The sequence below is a fragment of the Tamandua tetradactyla genome, chromosome 6, assembly GCF_023851605.1.
Source record: "Tamandua tetradactyla isolate mTamTet1 chromosome 6, mTamTet1.pri, whole genome shotgun sequence".
In the NCBI taxonomy this organism is placed as follows: domain Eukaryota; kingdom Metazoa; phylum Chordata; class Mammalia; order Pilosa; family Myrmecophagidae; genus Tamandua; species Tamandua tetradactyla.
Window position 1 is genome coordinate 162,748,285 of NC_135332.1, and position 17,277 is coordinate 162,765,561.

General features: G+C 39.4%; 1 protein-coding gene across 4 annotated transcripts in view; it reads right to left on the minus strand.

Moving 5' to 3' along the window:
- The window catches only part of SAMD12 (sterile alpha motif domain containing 12), a 433,476-nt gene that overhangs the window by 160,602 nt on the left and 255,597 nt on the right, over positions 1 to 17,277 (minus strand). For 3 of the 4 annotated variants that reach the window (XM_077167536.1, XM_077167533.1, XM_077167532.1), the window contains one exon: positions 4,150 to 10,199. The exons of the other annotated variant lie outside the window; for it this stretch is intronic. In XM_077167536.1, coding sequence (XP_077023651.1) covers positions 10,078 to 10,199 — 122 coding nt within the window. In that variant the 3' untranslated portion in view covers positions 4,150 to 10,077. Of the gene's footprint in view, positions 1 to 4,149; positions 10,200 to 17,277 lie in introns of those variants that run through there. 4 annotated transcript variants of the gene reach the window in all.

Sequence of the window (17,277 nt, forward strand, 5' to 3'; positions counted from 1 at the left end):
GCTCTAGACATAGCGAATACATTTGGAAGAGGTAGGAACTCATTTTCTGCCATTCTGTGAATTGAGCCACAGAAGTATCGTGTCTGAAGAATGAAGTAGGTAGAAAGAAAGGTGGAAACAGGAGAAGGAGAGAAAAGATTACTGCCTAGATACTTCTGGGCTTTAGTTCACAGTTCTAATTCTTCCTGAGGTCCTGCTGCCTCTTTGTCCTGAAGCCCCATCAGAGATTCCTTCTGTAAGTGTGTTAGGAATGTCCCACCAGGCTCCGTTGTTTTACGTACGTCCCCTTGAGTTACTCTCTGTTCTGTTCCTTGCAACCACAAGAAGCCTAGCTTACTCAATACCATATCTATGATTACAATCAAGAATATCAACAATAACCCTTATGTGCATTTGACACTGTGCATGTTTGTAAAGTGTTTATTATTAATATGTATTACAAGCATTAGAGTAATGCTGCTGAAGCGGCCATCCAAGAACTAACACTTAGGGAGCAGCTGGAGGTTGAAAAACAAGCCAGGGGAAGGGAGTGGATTTACTGAAACAATAACTACTATGAGAAGTCATCACATCACTGTGATAATTCCTTTTACTAGAGTCCATCAAGGTTGGATGATTGTAGATCAGTAAGACAGTAAGAGGAAACTGTTTTCTATCAGGAAGGAATAAAACAATGAAACAGACGGATTGCTGTTTTAAAGATGAAGATTATAAGAGCACAAAAAAACTGGCTATGCTTAGGTGGTTCCAAGATAAAAAGGGCTCCCGTGTTCATGGTTCCTAAGAAATATGTTCCGTTCTTACAGATGCCAATAAAGCATTATGCAACTGTCAATTTAATAATGAAAGTGCCACCAAAGATTCATATTTAATGGAGACCAAATGTAATAGACAGTGGCGAGAGGTGGTTGGATCTGGATTAACTAACCATGGTGGAGGAAGTAATTGCGGCAATAAAAAGATCAATAGGAAATCAGGCCATTCCCAAGCACCTAAGGGTTTCTCAGAGGAATATTTTTAAAAAAGAACATTTTATTGACTCATCACTTTTATTGAGTTAAGAAATGCAGCTCAGGTGCGACTTCACTGCAGAAATGGGCAGACAATGAGTTGTAAGCTAATTGCACAGCCAGTGAATGACTGACAAAAAGGAACTTTGTCACATACTCTACTCATATAGCCCTTAAGATATATCAGAAACAATGGAAACAACTTAGAAAAATGTTATGTTGCTTTAGGAATTTGAAAAACTCAGAAGAGTGCAAAGAAGAAATGTACCCCTAAATCACCATCCAGAGAATACCACTGTTAAAATTTTGATGCACTTCCTTCCACTTTTTTCCTGTGTGTGTGTATAACATGCATTTACATTTTATTGAACATATAGTATTTAACTACATTTTGATCTTGCAGTATATACTGTTCTCATATTCTTTTCACTTAATATTTAGTGAGGATTTTCCCTTGTCATTAGATATAATTGCAATACTGCATTATGTTCTATTAAGTGGGTTTCCCATCATTGAGCCAACATATTGGACATTTAGGTGGTTTCCGTATTACTTTTTTATGACAAAAAAGCCAGAATGCCGTTTATTCCCCTTTCCTTTCTCTGCTGCTTCCCCATTCTTGCCTTCTCTGTCCAGCCCAGTGCACCACGGGAACCCGACCCCCATGAATGGCCCTGTCCGTGCTCTGGTTCTCTCCAGCTTCTGGATGTTTCTACCAATGAGAGGCAAGAGAGCTTGTGCTACTGCTCTACTCACTCCCTCCCTGATTGCACCAGGAGGTTCTGGCATTGGCTGCCTCCTCCATCCATGGCACCAGCTCTCCCCAGACTCTGATCACATAGCCCCTCCCTCACCCCTTCAGGCTTCTGCTGCTACTGGGTGACTCGCCAACTCTTACAGGTTCTTGTAACTGTTGTCCTGTAATTGTTCCAAAGAATTCTCTTTCGAGTCCCATTTGACAGGTACTGAAAGTTACTGTGAACCAGCTTGTACATGAAATGTGTACAACTGCATGGAAGTCATCTATTTATAACAAGCACAAAATATGCAAACCCTATTCTAAATAAGGGGAGACATGATGCAGGTAAAAATATTCATATCAAACTTGTGAAGTAGAGGAAAGGTTTAGATTCTAGAAACTTCTTGCCTGACATTTTCACAAAGTCTCTCATCTAACTTCCCTCTCTTCTCACTTTTCCCTTCCTCCCAGCCTTTGCTCGTTCTTTTACCTCAGTGGAGTTGTCCTCCAGGTTCCCTCCACTTTCAAGCTCAGGCTGGAACCTGCTCTCTTCCCGAAGCTTCCCCAGGATTACTGGAACCCACACCCATCTCTACTCAGAAACACTGGAACCACTCTGTTCAATATGACAGCCACAGCCACAGCCACATGTGGCTATTGAAATTTAAATGAAAACTAAACTATACATTCCATTTGTTAGTCACACGAACCATATTTCAAATGCTTAAGAGACACATGTGGTTAGTGGCCCTGTACTGAACAGTGTAAATCTAGGACCTTTCCATTATTTCAGGGAGTTCTATTAGCTTTGTTCTAGGACACTTAATTATGTATGACTCAAATGAGTACTGTTCTTCAGTTACTTATCTGTAAGTTTTACCTTCCCAATTAGATCACATAGTCAAGGGATATTTCTTTGCCTTCTTTGTCCTGAGTTTAAACAGGGCTGGGCACAGAGGTAATACTTAGAAAAAACACTTACTGACTTGAGTAATGGTCATGACTATATCATAATAGAACTTCAAAACCAAGGAACTGTTGAAACAAGGGAATGGACAGGACAATTTGGTGGCGGTGGTGCTTCATCTAGTTCTACAATAAAATTTATCAAACATTTGTGTCTTACAAAATGTCCTCTTTATGTATTCAGAAAGGACCTATCTGAGACATTAGGAATGATTCTTCAACAAGCTATACTTTCTGATCAAATGAAAGCATCAAACAGAACGATCTGCACAGCAGCTATATAGAGAGGCTTCTTATCCTCTAGACTTGTTCACAGTGAAAAGATCTCTTTAGATATTGGTACATCTTTGATTGTGATTCTGGTTGACAAAGAAGCTGTCCTGTGTTAGAAGCAATTTAATGGAAGTGATAATGCTACGTATTCTAAACCATGCCCTCCCTCACCCACTTACTTGAGATAACTGCAGAATGTGAACTGAATATTGTTTGATTTATTGGAATAAGCTTTAAAAATACACTTTTCTTCCCTAGGGTAATCTCTGAAAAGGCTGTGTTCTTAGAGGTAGATCCATTTACTATCTACCACTTATTGGGATGGGCTAATAAACATTTGTAAAAATCTCTCAATCCTAGTCACAAGTCTTGTGAGCTACGTGTTTTTGCTCCCATTTGACAGGGTAAAAAGAAAGGGCATCTCACTTTCAGAGAAGATACGTAGTTTGCCTAAGGTTTTATATATATATATATATATATATACACACACATATATATGGCTCCAAAGACAAGTTTTGAACTACTCTGTCATCCCAATTGTGGCTTGAATTGTGTCACCTAAAAAGATGTTCCAGCCCTAACCCCAGTTAGCTGTGAATGTGACCTTCTTCGGAAATAGGGTCTTTACAGAGGTAACTAGTTGAGATGAGATCATAGCAGATTAGGGTAGGCTCTAATCTAACATGATTGGGTCCTGATAAGAAGAGAGAAATTTGGACACACCAATGCATTCAGAGGAAGACAACCATATGAAGACAGAGGAAGAGATTGAATGACGCTGCCACAGGTCAAGAGTCATCTAAGGCCACCAGAAGCTGGGAGAGGCAAGGAAGGATTCTCCTGTAGAGGCTTCAGAGGGACCACGTCCCTACTAACATCTTGACTGCCAACTTCTTGCATCCAGAACCGAGAAAGAATAAACTCCTATTGTTTCAAGCCATCCAGTTTGTGGCATCTATGATGGCAGCCTGAGGAAACTGATGGTCCAATGTTGTGTTCTCTTCCTCAGCCCAGCTTCCTGTCCCTATCAAGGACTTCCCTGATATTTGCTTTAGCACAATTTCATCAGAGACTGCAGGTTGGCTGAGCATGTTGTAGAGCAGTATATCAAAGCCCACGGGCTGGAAATGTTGTTAGGTGTTCTCTTTCTTTATGAATGAGAGTATGGCAGCATAGAGAAGGGACAAAATATATGTTATTACATACTTTGTTGACAGTCAATGCTTAGACATGCAAAACAATTTTTAAAAGAAAACATTTAAGAAAGTAGTAGTTATAATGAGTCAGTGTTACAAGGTATGGCATTAAATGAGATAGACCTATATTTACACCCATGCTTTTTTTAAACATCTCTCTTCCCACAAGGTTCCAAAGTCAGCAAGGACAGGAACCACTTCTACTCTGTTCCGAAGTGTAACTCTCGTACCTAACACAGGACAACATACACAGTAATGACAAAATACTACATGCACTAGTGTGGCTGAGTTGTAGGAACAAACACTAGCATGATCTGGGCTTTGGAGAGAACTTGGGTACAAATCACCTAAATCAATTTCCTTATCTGCAGATGAGGGAATATAGCTCCGATCTCAGAGGGCTGATGTAAGGCTAAAATGGCTCAATGCAAATAGAGTACATAGAACAGTGCTGATACACAACGAGCATGCAAAGTGCCACTGTTCCTATTACCTTGGCGGCTAAGAGCCCTGGTCTATGGAATGATTGACAGGTCTTAAAGAATTTAAGGGTCTCAATCTCTTGAATACTCATTAGGCTGCAGGATCCTTGAAGGCAGAGTCTGTCTTGGACCAAATACACTATCGTGTGTAGAATAAGAACTCAATAAACATTTATTCAACTGAATAATCTATGAGTTGTCCCTGTAGGATCAGGGATGGAGCTTCTAGGTTGAAACCACTCTTCTACCCTGCTTCCCCTAGGCAGTGGACTGCAGCTAGTGTCAACACTTTCAACATCTGAATCAAGGAACAAAGACATGAATACTTTCTCAATCTTTATTTTCTAAGTTGAAAACTTTAATGGGATGGGCTTCCGGGAGTCTAAGTAACAATTATTTCAATTACCTTTACTGTCATAGCTCTTTGTATCTACCAGGAGCTATTTTAAGGATAAGGAACCTCAAGTACCGGCAGTCCCTGACCCCACTGGTGAGTTGACCCAAGAGATCAACTGACTCCCAGTATAATGGTCTCTCACAATAGAAACTGCCAAGCTGTCATAATTTTAGATCCTTTTAGGATGCAGAAAAGAAAAAGGATGGTTTAAAGATGAAAGGTTTGCCTATTTTATGGGATAACTCCTTATGATGTTGGAAACTCAACAACCAATCTCCTTGAATAACAGTTTGGCCTCCAGACTATTTCAGGTTTAAAAAACAATGGGTGGAGTAAAGGCACACTTGCACTACAGGAGGGAAAACTGCAATGTGCACATGAGGCATCCAGGCTTATTTTGAACACATCCTCTGAGGGGACTTAACACACTGGCCACAAAGGGTGGGTGACTGCAGAGTTCATATCTTTGGTTATAAGATCAACAGAAAGTCTAAATCAAAGTTTACCCAGGCCAGGTAGGCATCAGAGTCCATTTTCCCCTTTACAATAAGACAGGGAATTGTTTTTCCATGAAAAGAACTCAAGGAAATATTTACCCTTTTCAGGATCTATTCTCAAAAACTAGAGCAGAGCTATAAGGGAAATGCAGATCAAGACATCAATGAGATACCTCCTCACACCTATAAGAATAGCTGTATTAAACAGGAAACTACAAATGTTGAAGAAGATGTGGAGAAATTGGGGCACTTACACACTGCTGGTGGGTGGGAATATATAATGGTACAGTCGCTATGGAAGACTGTCTTGCAGTTCCTTAGCAAACTCAGTATTGAGTTGCCCAATGACCCGACAATACCCAGAAGAGCAGAAAGCAGTGACAGAGATAGACATTTTCACACTGATGTTCATAGCAGCATTATTCACAATTGCCAAAAGATGGAAACAATCCAGATGCCCATCAACAGACAAGTGAATTAAAAATATATAGTATGTACATACAATGGAATATTATGCAGTAGTAAGATGAAATGATGTCCTGAAACATATGACAAGATTGATGAGCCTTGAGGACATAATGCTGAGTGAAATAAGCCAGACAAAAAAGTATAGACACTGTATGATTCCATTTTTGTGACCATGGTAAAGGTAAAATTGGAGGCTTATAATGTAGGATTTAGAGGACCTAGAGATATACAAAAGAAGCTAGAGATGGGTGAACGGTTAGCTAGTGAGGCTGAACTCAAATGTAAAGGAGTGGACAGATGTGAAGGCGGTTCACTAGAGGGTCTGTAAGTAATATTACCATATTGAAGATGAACATGAATTAAAAGGGTCATATAGATCCACATGCCCTACCAATTAACACTACAAATATAAATAAGTTCTTGCATGAACCACTTCAAAGGTATGAATCTTGTACAAAGATGGTATATATTTGAGGTATGGGGGAAAACTACTATCGAATGCCAGGAACTATGTTTAACAGGAAAACATCAATACCAGGGGTAAATAATGGGGGAAGAGACAAAGATGGGGGTAGGTTTAGATTTCCTATCTGGTGAGGGTGTGCTTATTGGTTATCTTTCTGTTGGAAACAATATGATTATCTAATTTACCTACAATTGAGAGTGTTGATGGACTGTGGACTTTGGGCATTATATATGATGTCCAATGAATGGAGGTGGCTGAAAGATGCACTGACTGAGAAGTAGGTGGGCAAATGATGATGTACACATAAGAATGAATATTGTGCTGCTACAAAGAGGAAGGAAGTCATGAGACATGCAACATTGTAAGTGAACCTGCCAGACATTTGGTGAAGCAAAATAAGCTGGAAACAAAAGAACAATTATTGTATGGTCTCATTTAGAAAATACTTATAAGAAAACAGGGGCCAAGGATGTAAGTTTTTACAGCAGTCACATTTAGCCTGGAGTGGCAGTTATTATTTCTGGATCTTGAGATTCTGTTTTATATATGTATAATCTGGCATTTAGAGTTAAGAATGAAGTCAGGATTAAGGTAATTCAGAACACAGGGGTAAGGAAGACATTGTCTATATTTTAGAATCTCATCCACTCTTTGAGACCAAAGGAAGAAAGGTTTGTCTAGAACCTACAATTTCTGTGGTACATAATCTAACTCAATGTGTCTGGATAGATCATTTAAACAATTCAAACACAGGGTGCCCAGAATAAGAATTAGAGCCTTTAATCCTGTATAGTTTAATGTAATGCATGGATACATCCCAGAATATATTAAGCAAATAATGAAAAAGTATTGGCAAAGTCCCTAGAGGGATGGGAGAAAAAATATGGAACTATTAAACTTTACCACCTGGGAAACCCCAGATATTGTGTCAAACATTAGAGACACCCAAATCAATAAGACAAGCCCTTGATCTTGAAGCTTGCTTGTGTGAAGCTTATCTATGTAGCAGAGAAGCTTAGACTACCTATAGCTATGCCTAAGAATTACTTCCAGAGAACCTCTTTTGTTGCTCATATGCAGTCTCTCTCTCTCTCTCTAAGCCCAACTCTGCATGTGAAATCAATGCTCTCCCGACTATGTGGGACAGAAATTCAGGGGTGAAAGTCTCCCTGGCAGCAGAGGAGATGATGCCCTGGGATGAGTCTGGCCCTGGCACCATGGGATCAACAATACCATCCTGACTAAAAGGGGGAAAAAAGCAGTGTAACAAATAAAGTATCAGTAGCTGAGAGAGTTCAAATAGAGTCCAGAGGCTACTCTGGAGGTCACTCTTATGCAAGCTTCAGTTAGACATTGCTACCTATCATAACTTGCTAAAGCGCAACCAAAACCATTCTAGGTAATCCTAAAGAACGCCCAGGGCATTATATATATATGTAAGATTCTACAAAGGTTCCATGTACAAAAAACCTACAACCTCCAGATGGGTCCCTGGACCAGATAAATCTTAAAATGCAGAGGGGCCAGCCTCTCTAGAATATCAATGAGTTCCATTCCCCCATCCCATATTATCAACAGCCTCTTCCGACATGAAAAAATTTGAATGGCCATAGCCCAAATACCCCTAAAGAGTGGGAGGAAGATTAAAGGTGATGGTAGAGTTATACAGAGAAGGTAGGGTTTAACAGACGATGTATGATTGCTGAATCATTATGATATTTCTTTTAGTCTCCAGGACCTTAGAGTAGCTAGAAGTAAAAACCTAAAATTGTGGAACTGTAACCCATACCAAACTCTGAAATCTGTTCTACAACTAACCGCTGTGGTGTGCTTTGAAATTTATTGTGTTTTGTATATATGTTATTTTTCACAAAAAAAAGAAAAAAATATATTTCTTCTAGCCTTCAGTATTTTGGAACAGCGAAAAGGAAAAATCTGAAATAGTGAAATCGTAACCCGTAACAGACTCTGAAGTCTGTTCTGTATCTACTTGTTGAAGTGTACTTTGAAAATCATTGCTTTTTCTTTCTTTTCTCTGTATATGTTATATTTAACAAGTAACTTTTAAAAGGAAAAAAAAAAAAACCTACAGTAGAAAAGAACCAGTGTGTCCATCTCCTGAAGAGAAAACATGGTTTTCTAATGCAAAAAAGACAAGCTGGCTTACCTGTCAATATCAACAAAGGAGGATCTGGATTTGTTTTCTATGCTACGTAATAATTACTACAAATTTGTGATTTAAAACAACGATTTCGGTTTCTTTATGTCCGAAGCCTGGGGACAACTTATGCTGGGTTCTCTGTTCCATGTTTTATCAGGCTGCAATCACAGCGGCAGAAAGATGTCACCCTCTGGGGGTTCGATTGGGAAGGGCCTTTTTAAACGCTCACTCAGATTACTGCAAGAACTCTGTTTCTTGTGATTATAGAATTGAGGGCCCCATTTCCTTGCTGGCTTTCAACTAGAGACTGCTCTCAGCACTCAGAGGCTGCCCACAATTCCTTGCCATGTGGTTCTTTCACAACATGGCAGCTTACTTCTCCCAATGTAATAAGGGAATCTCTAACTTTAGGACAGGCAAAGCCCCCACAGGGATCCTAATTACATCCACAAAATCTCTTCATCTTTGCATTACAATGTAACCTAATCACAGGAGAGAAATTCCAACACAGCCATAGGTATTGCTCACATTCAAAAGGCGAGGGTATTATATAGGGCATGAAAGGAATTTGGGGGGGTCATTTTAGATTTCTGCCCACCACAGTGTCCAAACCCTTTTTTATCTTGATTCTTCTTCGCACTCAGAAAAACTCAGTTTAATTTTGTTAATATAAAATCCACATAAATTCACCATTGTAACCATTTCCTAGTATACAATTCTGTGTTATTTTTTAAAATTATATTCACAGCGTTATTCACCCATTACCACTATTAAGTCCAGAACATCTCATCACCACAAAAAGAAACCCTTTTAAGTTTCAATTTCCTCTTTCCCCTCACAGTCCTTGGCAACCACTAATCTACTCTCTGTCTGTATGGATTTGTACATTTTGGGCATCTAGACATTCCAGCTAAATGGAATCATACAAAATATGGCCTTTTGTGTCTGGTTTCTTTCACTTAGTATAATGCTTTCAAGGTTCATCCATATTATAGAATGTACCAGTACTTGATTTTTTAAAAAAATTTTATTGTAGTAATATGTATACAACTCAATACTTTCCATTTTCTCTCTGGTATAAATTTCAGTTATATTAATTAGATCCACAGTATTGTACTACCATTGTTGAATAGCATCCCACTGTATGGGTAAACCACATTTTGTTCATTCATTCACTAGTGATGGAGGGGCATTTGGGTTGTTTCCACATTTTGGCTATTAGGAGTAATGCGGTTACGAAAAGTTGTGTAAAATTGTTTGTGGACACATAACTTTTCTTGGATATACCTAGAAATGAAATTTCTGGGTCATATGATAACTCTGTTTAGTTTTTGAGGTCATAGTTTTAATCTGATGTTCCGCAGTCATTAAACTAAAACCCACTGTAACTCAAATCCACATTCACACACAGAGAAAACAGACTCATGTCGCTGTTAGCTCCTGAGGACAGATGGCCATTACTGACACTCCTCCCCAGCCCACAGCAGGCAGGAGAACGTCCTTCCAAAGAAGGTTGCACAGTGCGGTAGGCTGGATCAAGTATCCTAGAAAAAAATAAAACATGGTCTTAATCCATTCCTGTGGATGTGAACCCATTGTAAAGAGGACCTTTCTAAGATGGTATTTTTAGTTAAGGTGTGTCCCACTTGAATGAAGTTGGGCTTTAATCTGGATTGCTGGAGTCCATTCTAAGCAGAAAAAATTCAGACAGAGAAAGCCGCAGGAAGAACCAGAAGCTTGGAGGGGATGAAAATCAGAAGAGAAAGGAGGAGACACCACTGTATGCACTGCTGTGTGGTATAAAAGCCAAGGACCCCCACGGACCACCAGCAGCCAGCTCCAGAATGCCACGGTCTTCAGGAAGAGAGCATTACCTTGCAGGGGCCTCGATTTTGGACATCTCCCAGCCTCTGCACCATGAACCAAATAAATTCCCATTCTTTAAGCCACCCCATTTCACGGAATTTGTGATCACGGCTGTGAAAGTAAGGGACAGCCACACTTTGGTAAGGGGGAATTAAGGTAGCACATGGAATTAAGGCTGCTCTGCATCTGACCTGGAGATGGGGAATTTATCCTGGATTACCTGGATGGGTCCAATGTAATTACAAGGGTCCTTATAAGTGGAAGACAGCAGCAGAAATACGAACACCAGGGAAGCTGTAGTGTGAGGAAAATACAGCCCAACACCGTTTTGAAGGTGGATGAAGAGGGCCACAAGTCAAGAAATGTGGGTGTCCTCAGAAATCCAGAGAGGACAATGAAATGAATTTCCATCTCCCGAAGGAATGCAGCCCAATTGACACTCTGATATTAGCCCAGTGACACATATTTTGGACTTTCAACCTCCAGAACTGTAAGATAACAGATTTGTGTTATTTTAAGTGGTAATTTGTTACAGTAGCCATAGAAAACTAATCCCTGCCCCCATATATCACATCTTTCCACCAACCAGCCAGAGTTAGCTCACGATAGAATCTGATCATACCACGTCTCTGCTTAAAACTTTTCAATGAATGTCTGGGGTCTTTAGGATTAAGGTTAATATGGTTAACATGGCCTAAAAGGAACTGCTAGTCTAGTCTTAGCTGAACTCTCTAGCTTCATCTCACTCCAATCCCCTATCAATCCTTCCCTTTGCTGTAACAAAACATTATAGCATCGCCGTCACTTCTAGGATACACTCCCTGACCTCTACTCCCCAACCCCTGACTTTGTTAGTTAACACTATTCAATTTCATAACTCCCTAAATCCTCCTTTGAGGACTTAATGCAGTTACTAATTTAGTAACTTTCATTTACTATCTGTCTCTATTGCAAGATTAACCCATTCATTTAGTCATTCATTCATTCACCCAGTCACATGTTTACTATATATCAGGTACATTCCACAAGAGGATGGACTTACACCACATTGTTCATCTCTGATTTCCAGGACCTGACACAGAGTAGACACTCAATAAATGCAGTCAAATAAATGATTAAGTATGTTTATTCCATTTCAATCCCTTAAGGGACATATTACAATGTTAGATGCATAGACCATACTCACAGAGTAATCCTGTAAGAAAAAATGAAAGGAAAAGACTGGGCAGAACTTACACCATCAACTGACATTTTAAAAAAGACAAATAGAGACACAAAGATGGTTAAAATACTACCTTTGGCACTCTCTTAGAGTTCCAAGGGACTGCAAAGTGGGGTATTCCTTGCCTCCTTGCTCTAGCACATGCAGGCACACATGTGCACACAGACACAATCAGATATGCGTCCATATATGAGCCTAGATGTCATCTACACGAGAGAACACCACTGGCACATTGACTGTTCAGGGCTTGGCTTATACAGTATTTCTGTGGGGAGAAGTAATCATATGTGAGTATTTAAAACTGATATGAGACATTTTTAGCTCATTCTGTGAGCAAAAATGATGAACCCAAGTCACTACTAAGAAATTCAAGCCTGGGGAACTGGACAAATAAATACAAATGAATTCATGTGACTGAATAACATTTTCATTTAATTAAGGCAGAAAATCAGCTATAAAACAAATGATGATCCCTGACAAAGAAGCAAAAACTGGTCCTTAATTTTTAAATAGTTCTTCCTTGAGCTGAAAGAAGTTTTTATTGAAGGAGTACATGGGTGGTGGAGGTGAGGGTGGGTTGGGGGGAAATATGGGTGAAAAAGGAAGAGAGCAAGCACAAAAGAGATGCATATTTAAACTTTCAGAATTAGAAAAAAAATTAGAGACCATATATTTATGCTGTAAAACATGTCAAATCCTGCCAGATTGAAATTAATATAGCGAGAATCTTTGTGTACCAAAATAAATACCCAAGTCTTGGTAGAGGAACAATCATTTTTAATACAAAATAATTTTAAATAAGTGAAATTTATTATGTTATTGTTTAATCTTTTCCTCTTTTCCTGGCATAATCTGAATTTTAGGGACACTCACGGCAAAAGAGAAACCAAATGTCCTGATACTTAGAAGGGTAAAGACCCACCGTGCTCTTCATTGTAAATACGAATCATGACAAACCCACCAAGATGACAGAAACGGGCTCAACTGAGAATTACACTCAAATTTTTCTTGTATATTTTCAGACTTTCCAGACACTATTCTCATTAATGTTTAATAGTTTTTAGTGTTAAACATCATCTTTGTTTCTCTGACTTAACGTGGAAAAGATGCATAAATCAGATGTATAAATAAAAGCCACATCACCTCAAACACAGCAGACATTGCAAACCCTCGAGGTGCATTTATTTATGCCAAATCAATTTCAATTAAATCAATTAAAATGGCAAGTAGCAAACTTTCACATCATTGATCTAACAAGATTAAGACTAGTCAGGATATTCGGTGGCACTGGAAACGCTAGGCTGGCATCTCGGTTTCATTTTGATGTCAAGTTGGGAGAGGAACAAATTTGATTTCTTAGTGCCCCAATACCTCAGGGTACGCAGGCAGCTCAGCAAAACCACACCCCTCCCATTCCTAGCAGCCCGAGAAAATGGTAAACGGAGGTTGGAGGGTAATAACTGTGTGAGATGAACAAGCTGTAACGAATAAACATGCATACACATAGCAAACATAAAATATACAAAATAACATATAGTTATGATCAAATGAAAGAGAAATCTTATTCTACTATCTCAAGCATTACTTTCAAAAGTACATTATTGCAAAAGTTTTGTAAAACAACAAAAACATAAATATCTTTGAAAGAGGAGATGCCGCAGAGCAGGTGGAGAGGAAAGAGCATTGATTTTAGAGGCAACTGGTATAGGTCTGAAAGTCATCTCACCCACTTATTAGCTGTGTGACCTTGGGCCAGGCACTGCCACTCTCTGAGCCTCTGTTTTTTCATCTGTAGAATGGGGTTCATGATATCTACCTTGCAAAATTATCGGGGTGACTATAAATGTAGAATTAAAACTTCCAATTGTGCAACTAGGTGCACAATCAATGTTAGCTCCAGGCTTCTTTTTTTGTGATAAACTGGAAAATATTTGGTAGAAATAAAAGCTAGGGAGTCAGGTGGATGCTAATAAGAGATAGTCATAATTTAAAAAATGGCTGCCTAACCCTGTAAAACTTTTAATTTCGAATGTAAATTTCCAAACTGCTCTTTGTAGGGCTGATGCAACTATTTTCCTTATTCTGTAGTTACAACAATGCCAACTTTGCCCTTATACCTACCAAATAGAGGAGACGGAGCCTTGGCATAAAGCACCTTGATCATGGCCTTGTGAGTCTGCCTGAGACAGCAGTGGGGAAAAGGAGAGGTAGGACTTCAGCAGCCCTATGGAGTGTGAGCCTTTTTCTTAGATGGTAGAGACATCAACTTGGAAGTTAGGTTAGTATGTTAGATAAGCTTCAATCTAGTTTGGATCTTAAGAGCATATCTTCTTGTACCCCGAAGGACAAGGCTTTCACTTGGGTAGGACAAGCAACTTCATTAAGACCAAAGGAAGTTTGACTTTGATGCTATTAAAGTACCAAGCTCAGAGCCTTGTGTGCTGTGTGCTCTCAATATGTACACTACTGGAAACTGGTTTGCAAATTTTTGTAAGTATAAGGATCATCCGAAAGTGATGATGTGAAAAATACCCATGCCTGGGCTTGTGCATCTGATTTGCAGGTCAGGGTTAAGGTCCAGGGATCTACATTTTGAAGAAGGAGACCCAGAAATTTCTGTTGCAGGGAGCACATGGGTTGGGGGATGGGGAAGTGGTGAAGAGGAGGGAAGGATGAGACTTTACAACCTTCTTGTTTTCTGTTTCTCAATCATCACCACAGGTTGCCTAGCCACTTGTCTGTGGACTTCCCTCCATCCCCATCGCTGTCACCTCATTCTGGTCACCACCATCTCCTGGGGGATTAATGTAACAGCCTCCTGACTGGGCTTCTGGCCTCCTGCCTTGTCCTTTTCCAGTGTTTCTTCGCTTCATTCACTTCACCAGCTGACACTTCCTTACCTTTTCAGCCTCACTTCCTACCCTCTCCTTTCCCTTCTCACTCTTGACCATCTACCTGTATATCCTTCTTCCTGTTTCTAGACCATAGCACATGTTTTCCTCTTCAACCCTGGTCTCAGAACAGCTGCTCCTTACAACTGGGACAACTTTCTCTCTGAAGTCCCCAAGTTCTACCTGCTCTGTTTAACTCCTCTTCCTTTTACAGATCTCAGCTTCTTGAGGGAGAATTTCCTGATTCCTCAGAGTCAGGGGGAGTCCCTCTACTTCCTTACTCTCCAAAGCACAATTAACTTCCCCTTTCATGTCACTCGCCATATTACTATGATTCCTCATTTGACGTATATCTTTCTTAATAAAATAAAAAATCTATGAATATGTAAACCATGCCTATCTTGCTTATCAAATTTCACCAACACCTAGTAAAGGGCTGACACAGAGCAGGCAGTCAATAAATATACAATATACACTTTCACAGCATGGTGAAATTCTCCTTCCAAGTTCTTATCCCTTTGGCAGTTTTATAGCTAAGAAGAAAATGAAAAATGAACATGCCCAGCTAAACACATTACCTGGCTCAATTCAGAAGTCAATTCTCCTGGAACCTCTTCTGACACATTGCTTCTGGATCAGATAACCTTCCTACATGATCCTACAGTGCTCTACACTTATCTCTATCATTGCTTATACCTCTCTGTCCTATCAGGTTTGACTTATATGTCTCCTCCACTCAGTTTCAAGGACATGGAGTCTCTCAATTACCCCTGCATCCTGGACACATAGTACACAGGGTCCGGCACATGGTAAGTTCTCAATAAATGTTTTTCTTTTGAATGATTTCCTGAATGTGCAATTCCTATTGTAAAGGAATAAACAAAATGAAAAAAAAATACTAAGAATGGAGGTATTATTTCAGAGAAGGACAGAAGACTAACTCTTGGCTGGGGTGCAAGGCTGGGCCAGTGGCTGTGTGACTTCAGAGTCTGTTCACAGCGTAGTCTTTTGCTGCGGTGTCTTGTGGAACTGGCACATGGAAACCTTGATGCCAGGAGAGCCCTGAACAGAGAGTATATGTAGACGTATAGGACAAGTACTGAGATTTGATGGCCTCAAAGAAAAGAGAAAGTAGACAATATGTAATACTAAGGACAGAAATTCTGAAGTATGTTGATGAAACATTTCTCTATTTCTTCTTCTTTTTTTTTTTTTAGAAAAACCAGAGGAGCTCAGTGCATCTCTGGAAATGGCTTTGATTTCCTCCATCCCACTCCACATGGCATTGTTTTACCAGAACTATCTCTATCAAAAGCTCATAGATTTCACCACCACAAAAACTAGATTATATGCTCTAGACTTACCCTCGAGAAATAAGTCAGTTGCGGAAAACCCATATCTCTTTCCTGCAATATAATTCATTTAAGATTCTTCAAATCTATAGTCAAACTACAAAGTCAAGATGAAATAACAGTAACAACCCCATGACCATCTTGAACTGCCCAAACAAAAGGCATCAAATACGCTGTTTCAACTAGGATATTTCAATGCAAAGGGATCAATGATAAAGAATTTTGAGGAGGCTGAGTTCTGCAGGGGCAGATCAGGAACATTTGGAGTCTTTGGGGTTACCTAAAAGTTAATCATCATTAGTTAAAGAATGTACCATAAAATATTTAAAGCTGAATAGAAATGGTAATAATGATTCCTGGCAGAATAAGTCCAAATTAGGAAAATAACGTATGGAAATGTCTTCCACATGTGCTAGTCAGAGGGAGCACGAGAGGGACTCACAACAGGTGGACATTTTTCTATAAAGAATAGCCAGTTTCAAATCTCACTTCAAACAAAACACATTCTTGAATGAATTGGCCTAATGGACTTACAGAATAAAAAGGAAATAGAACTGGATGCTAACTAGATGTGTGCATGTCATAGGCTAAACCCCTACTGATAAACTGATGTGTAAGCTTCATAATCCCCAAAAGAGGCCTGTATCTAAGCCTCTAAATATAAAACTTACAAAAAAAATTTCTCAAAAAGCTCAAAATCCAGATAAAATTAGAAGCATTCCTGCCCACAAAATATGTGTAATGGCATACGGAAACTTTGATATGTGTTGGGAGAAAGCTTGGGAAGTAGCAGTTCGAAGAAATGCTATTTTGGAGACAACTGGGAAGAGACATGTGGTTGGCAAATCACGATCAAGTAGCATTGAATGAAGGGAATAAAGAGAGACTCCAATAATCACGATCTGTACAAAATCCTATAAAATTACTGATCCAACATCTCTATCTACCATGAACCACTGAGCAGTTAATAGGGTCCTAAGAAACAAGGTTCACTTTATAGTCTCTTGACAGTGTCACGCAGGAGAATATTTTAAAACAGAAAATATTAGGCTGCCTTTCACGCAGGAGACCCGGGTTCAATTCCCAGACCATGCACCACCACCCCCCCCCAAAAAAGGAAATATTAAGCAAAACAACTCAAAGGAGTGGGTAGTGCGTATATTTATAGCCTTTGCCAATGTCTTTTCTTCTCAAGCCAATATAAAAAGATCCAAGATGGCTCTGTAGGTACTCTTATTCTCTTATTACTAAACCGTAAAAAATTGATACTTTATTCAGCTACTTTGAGAAG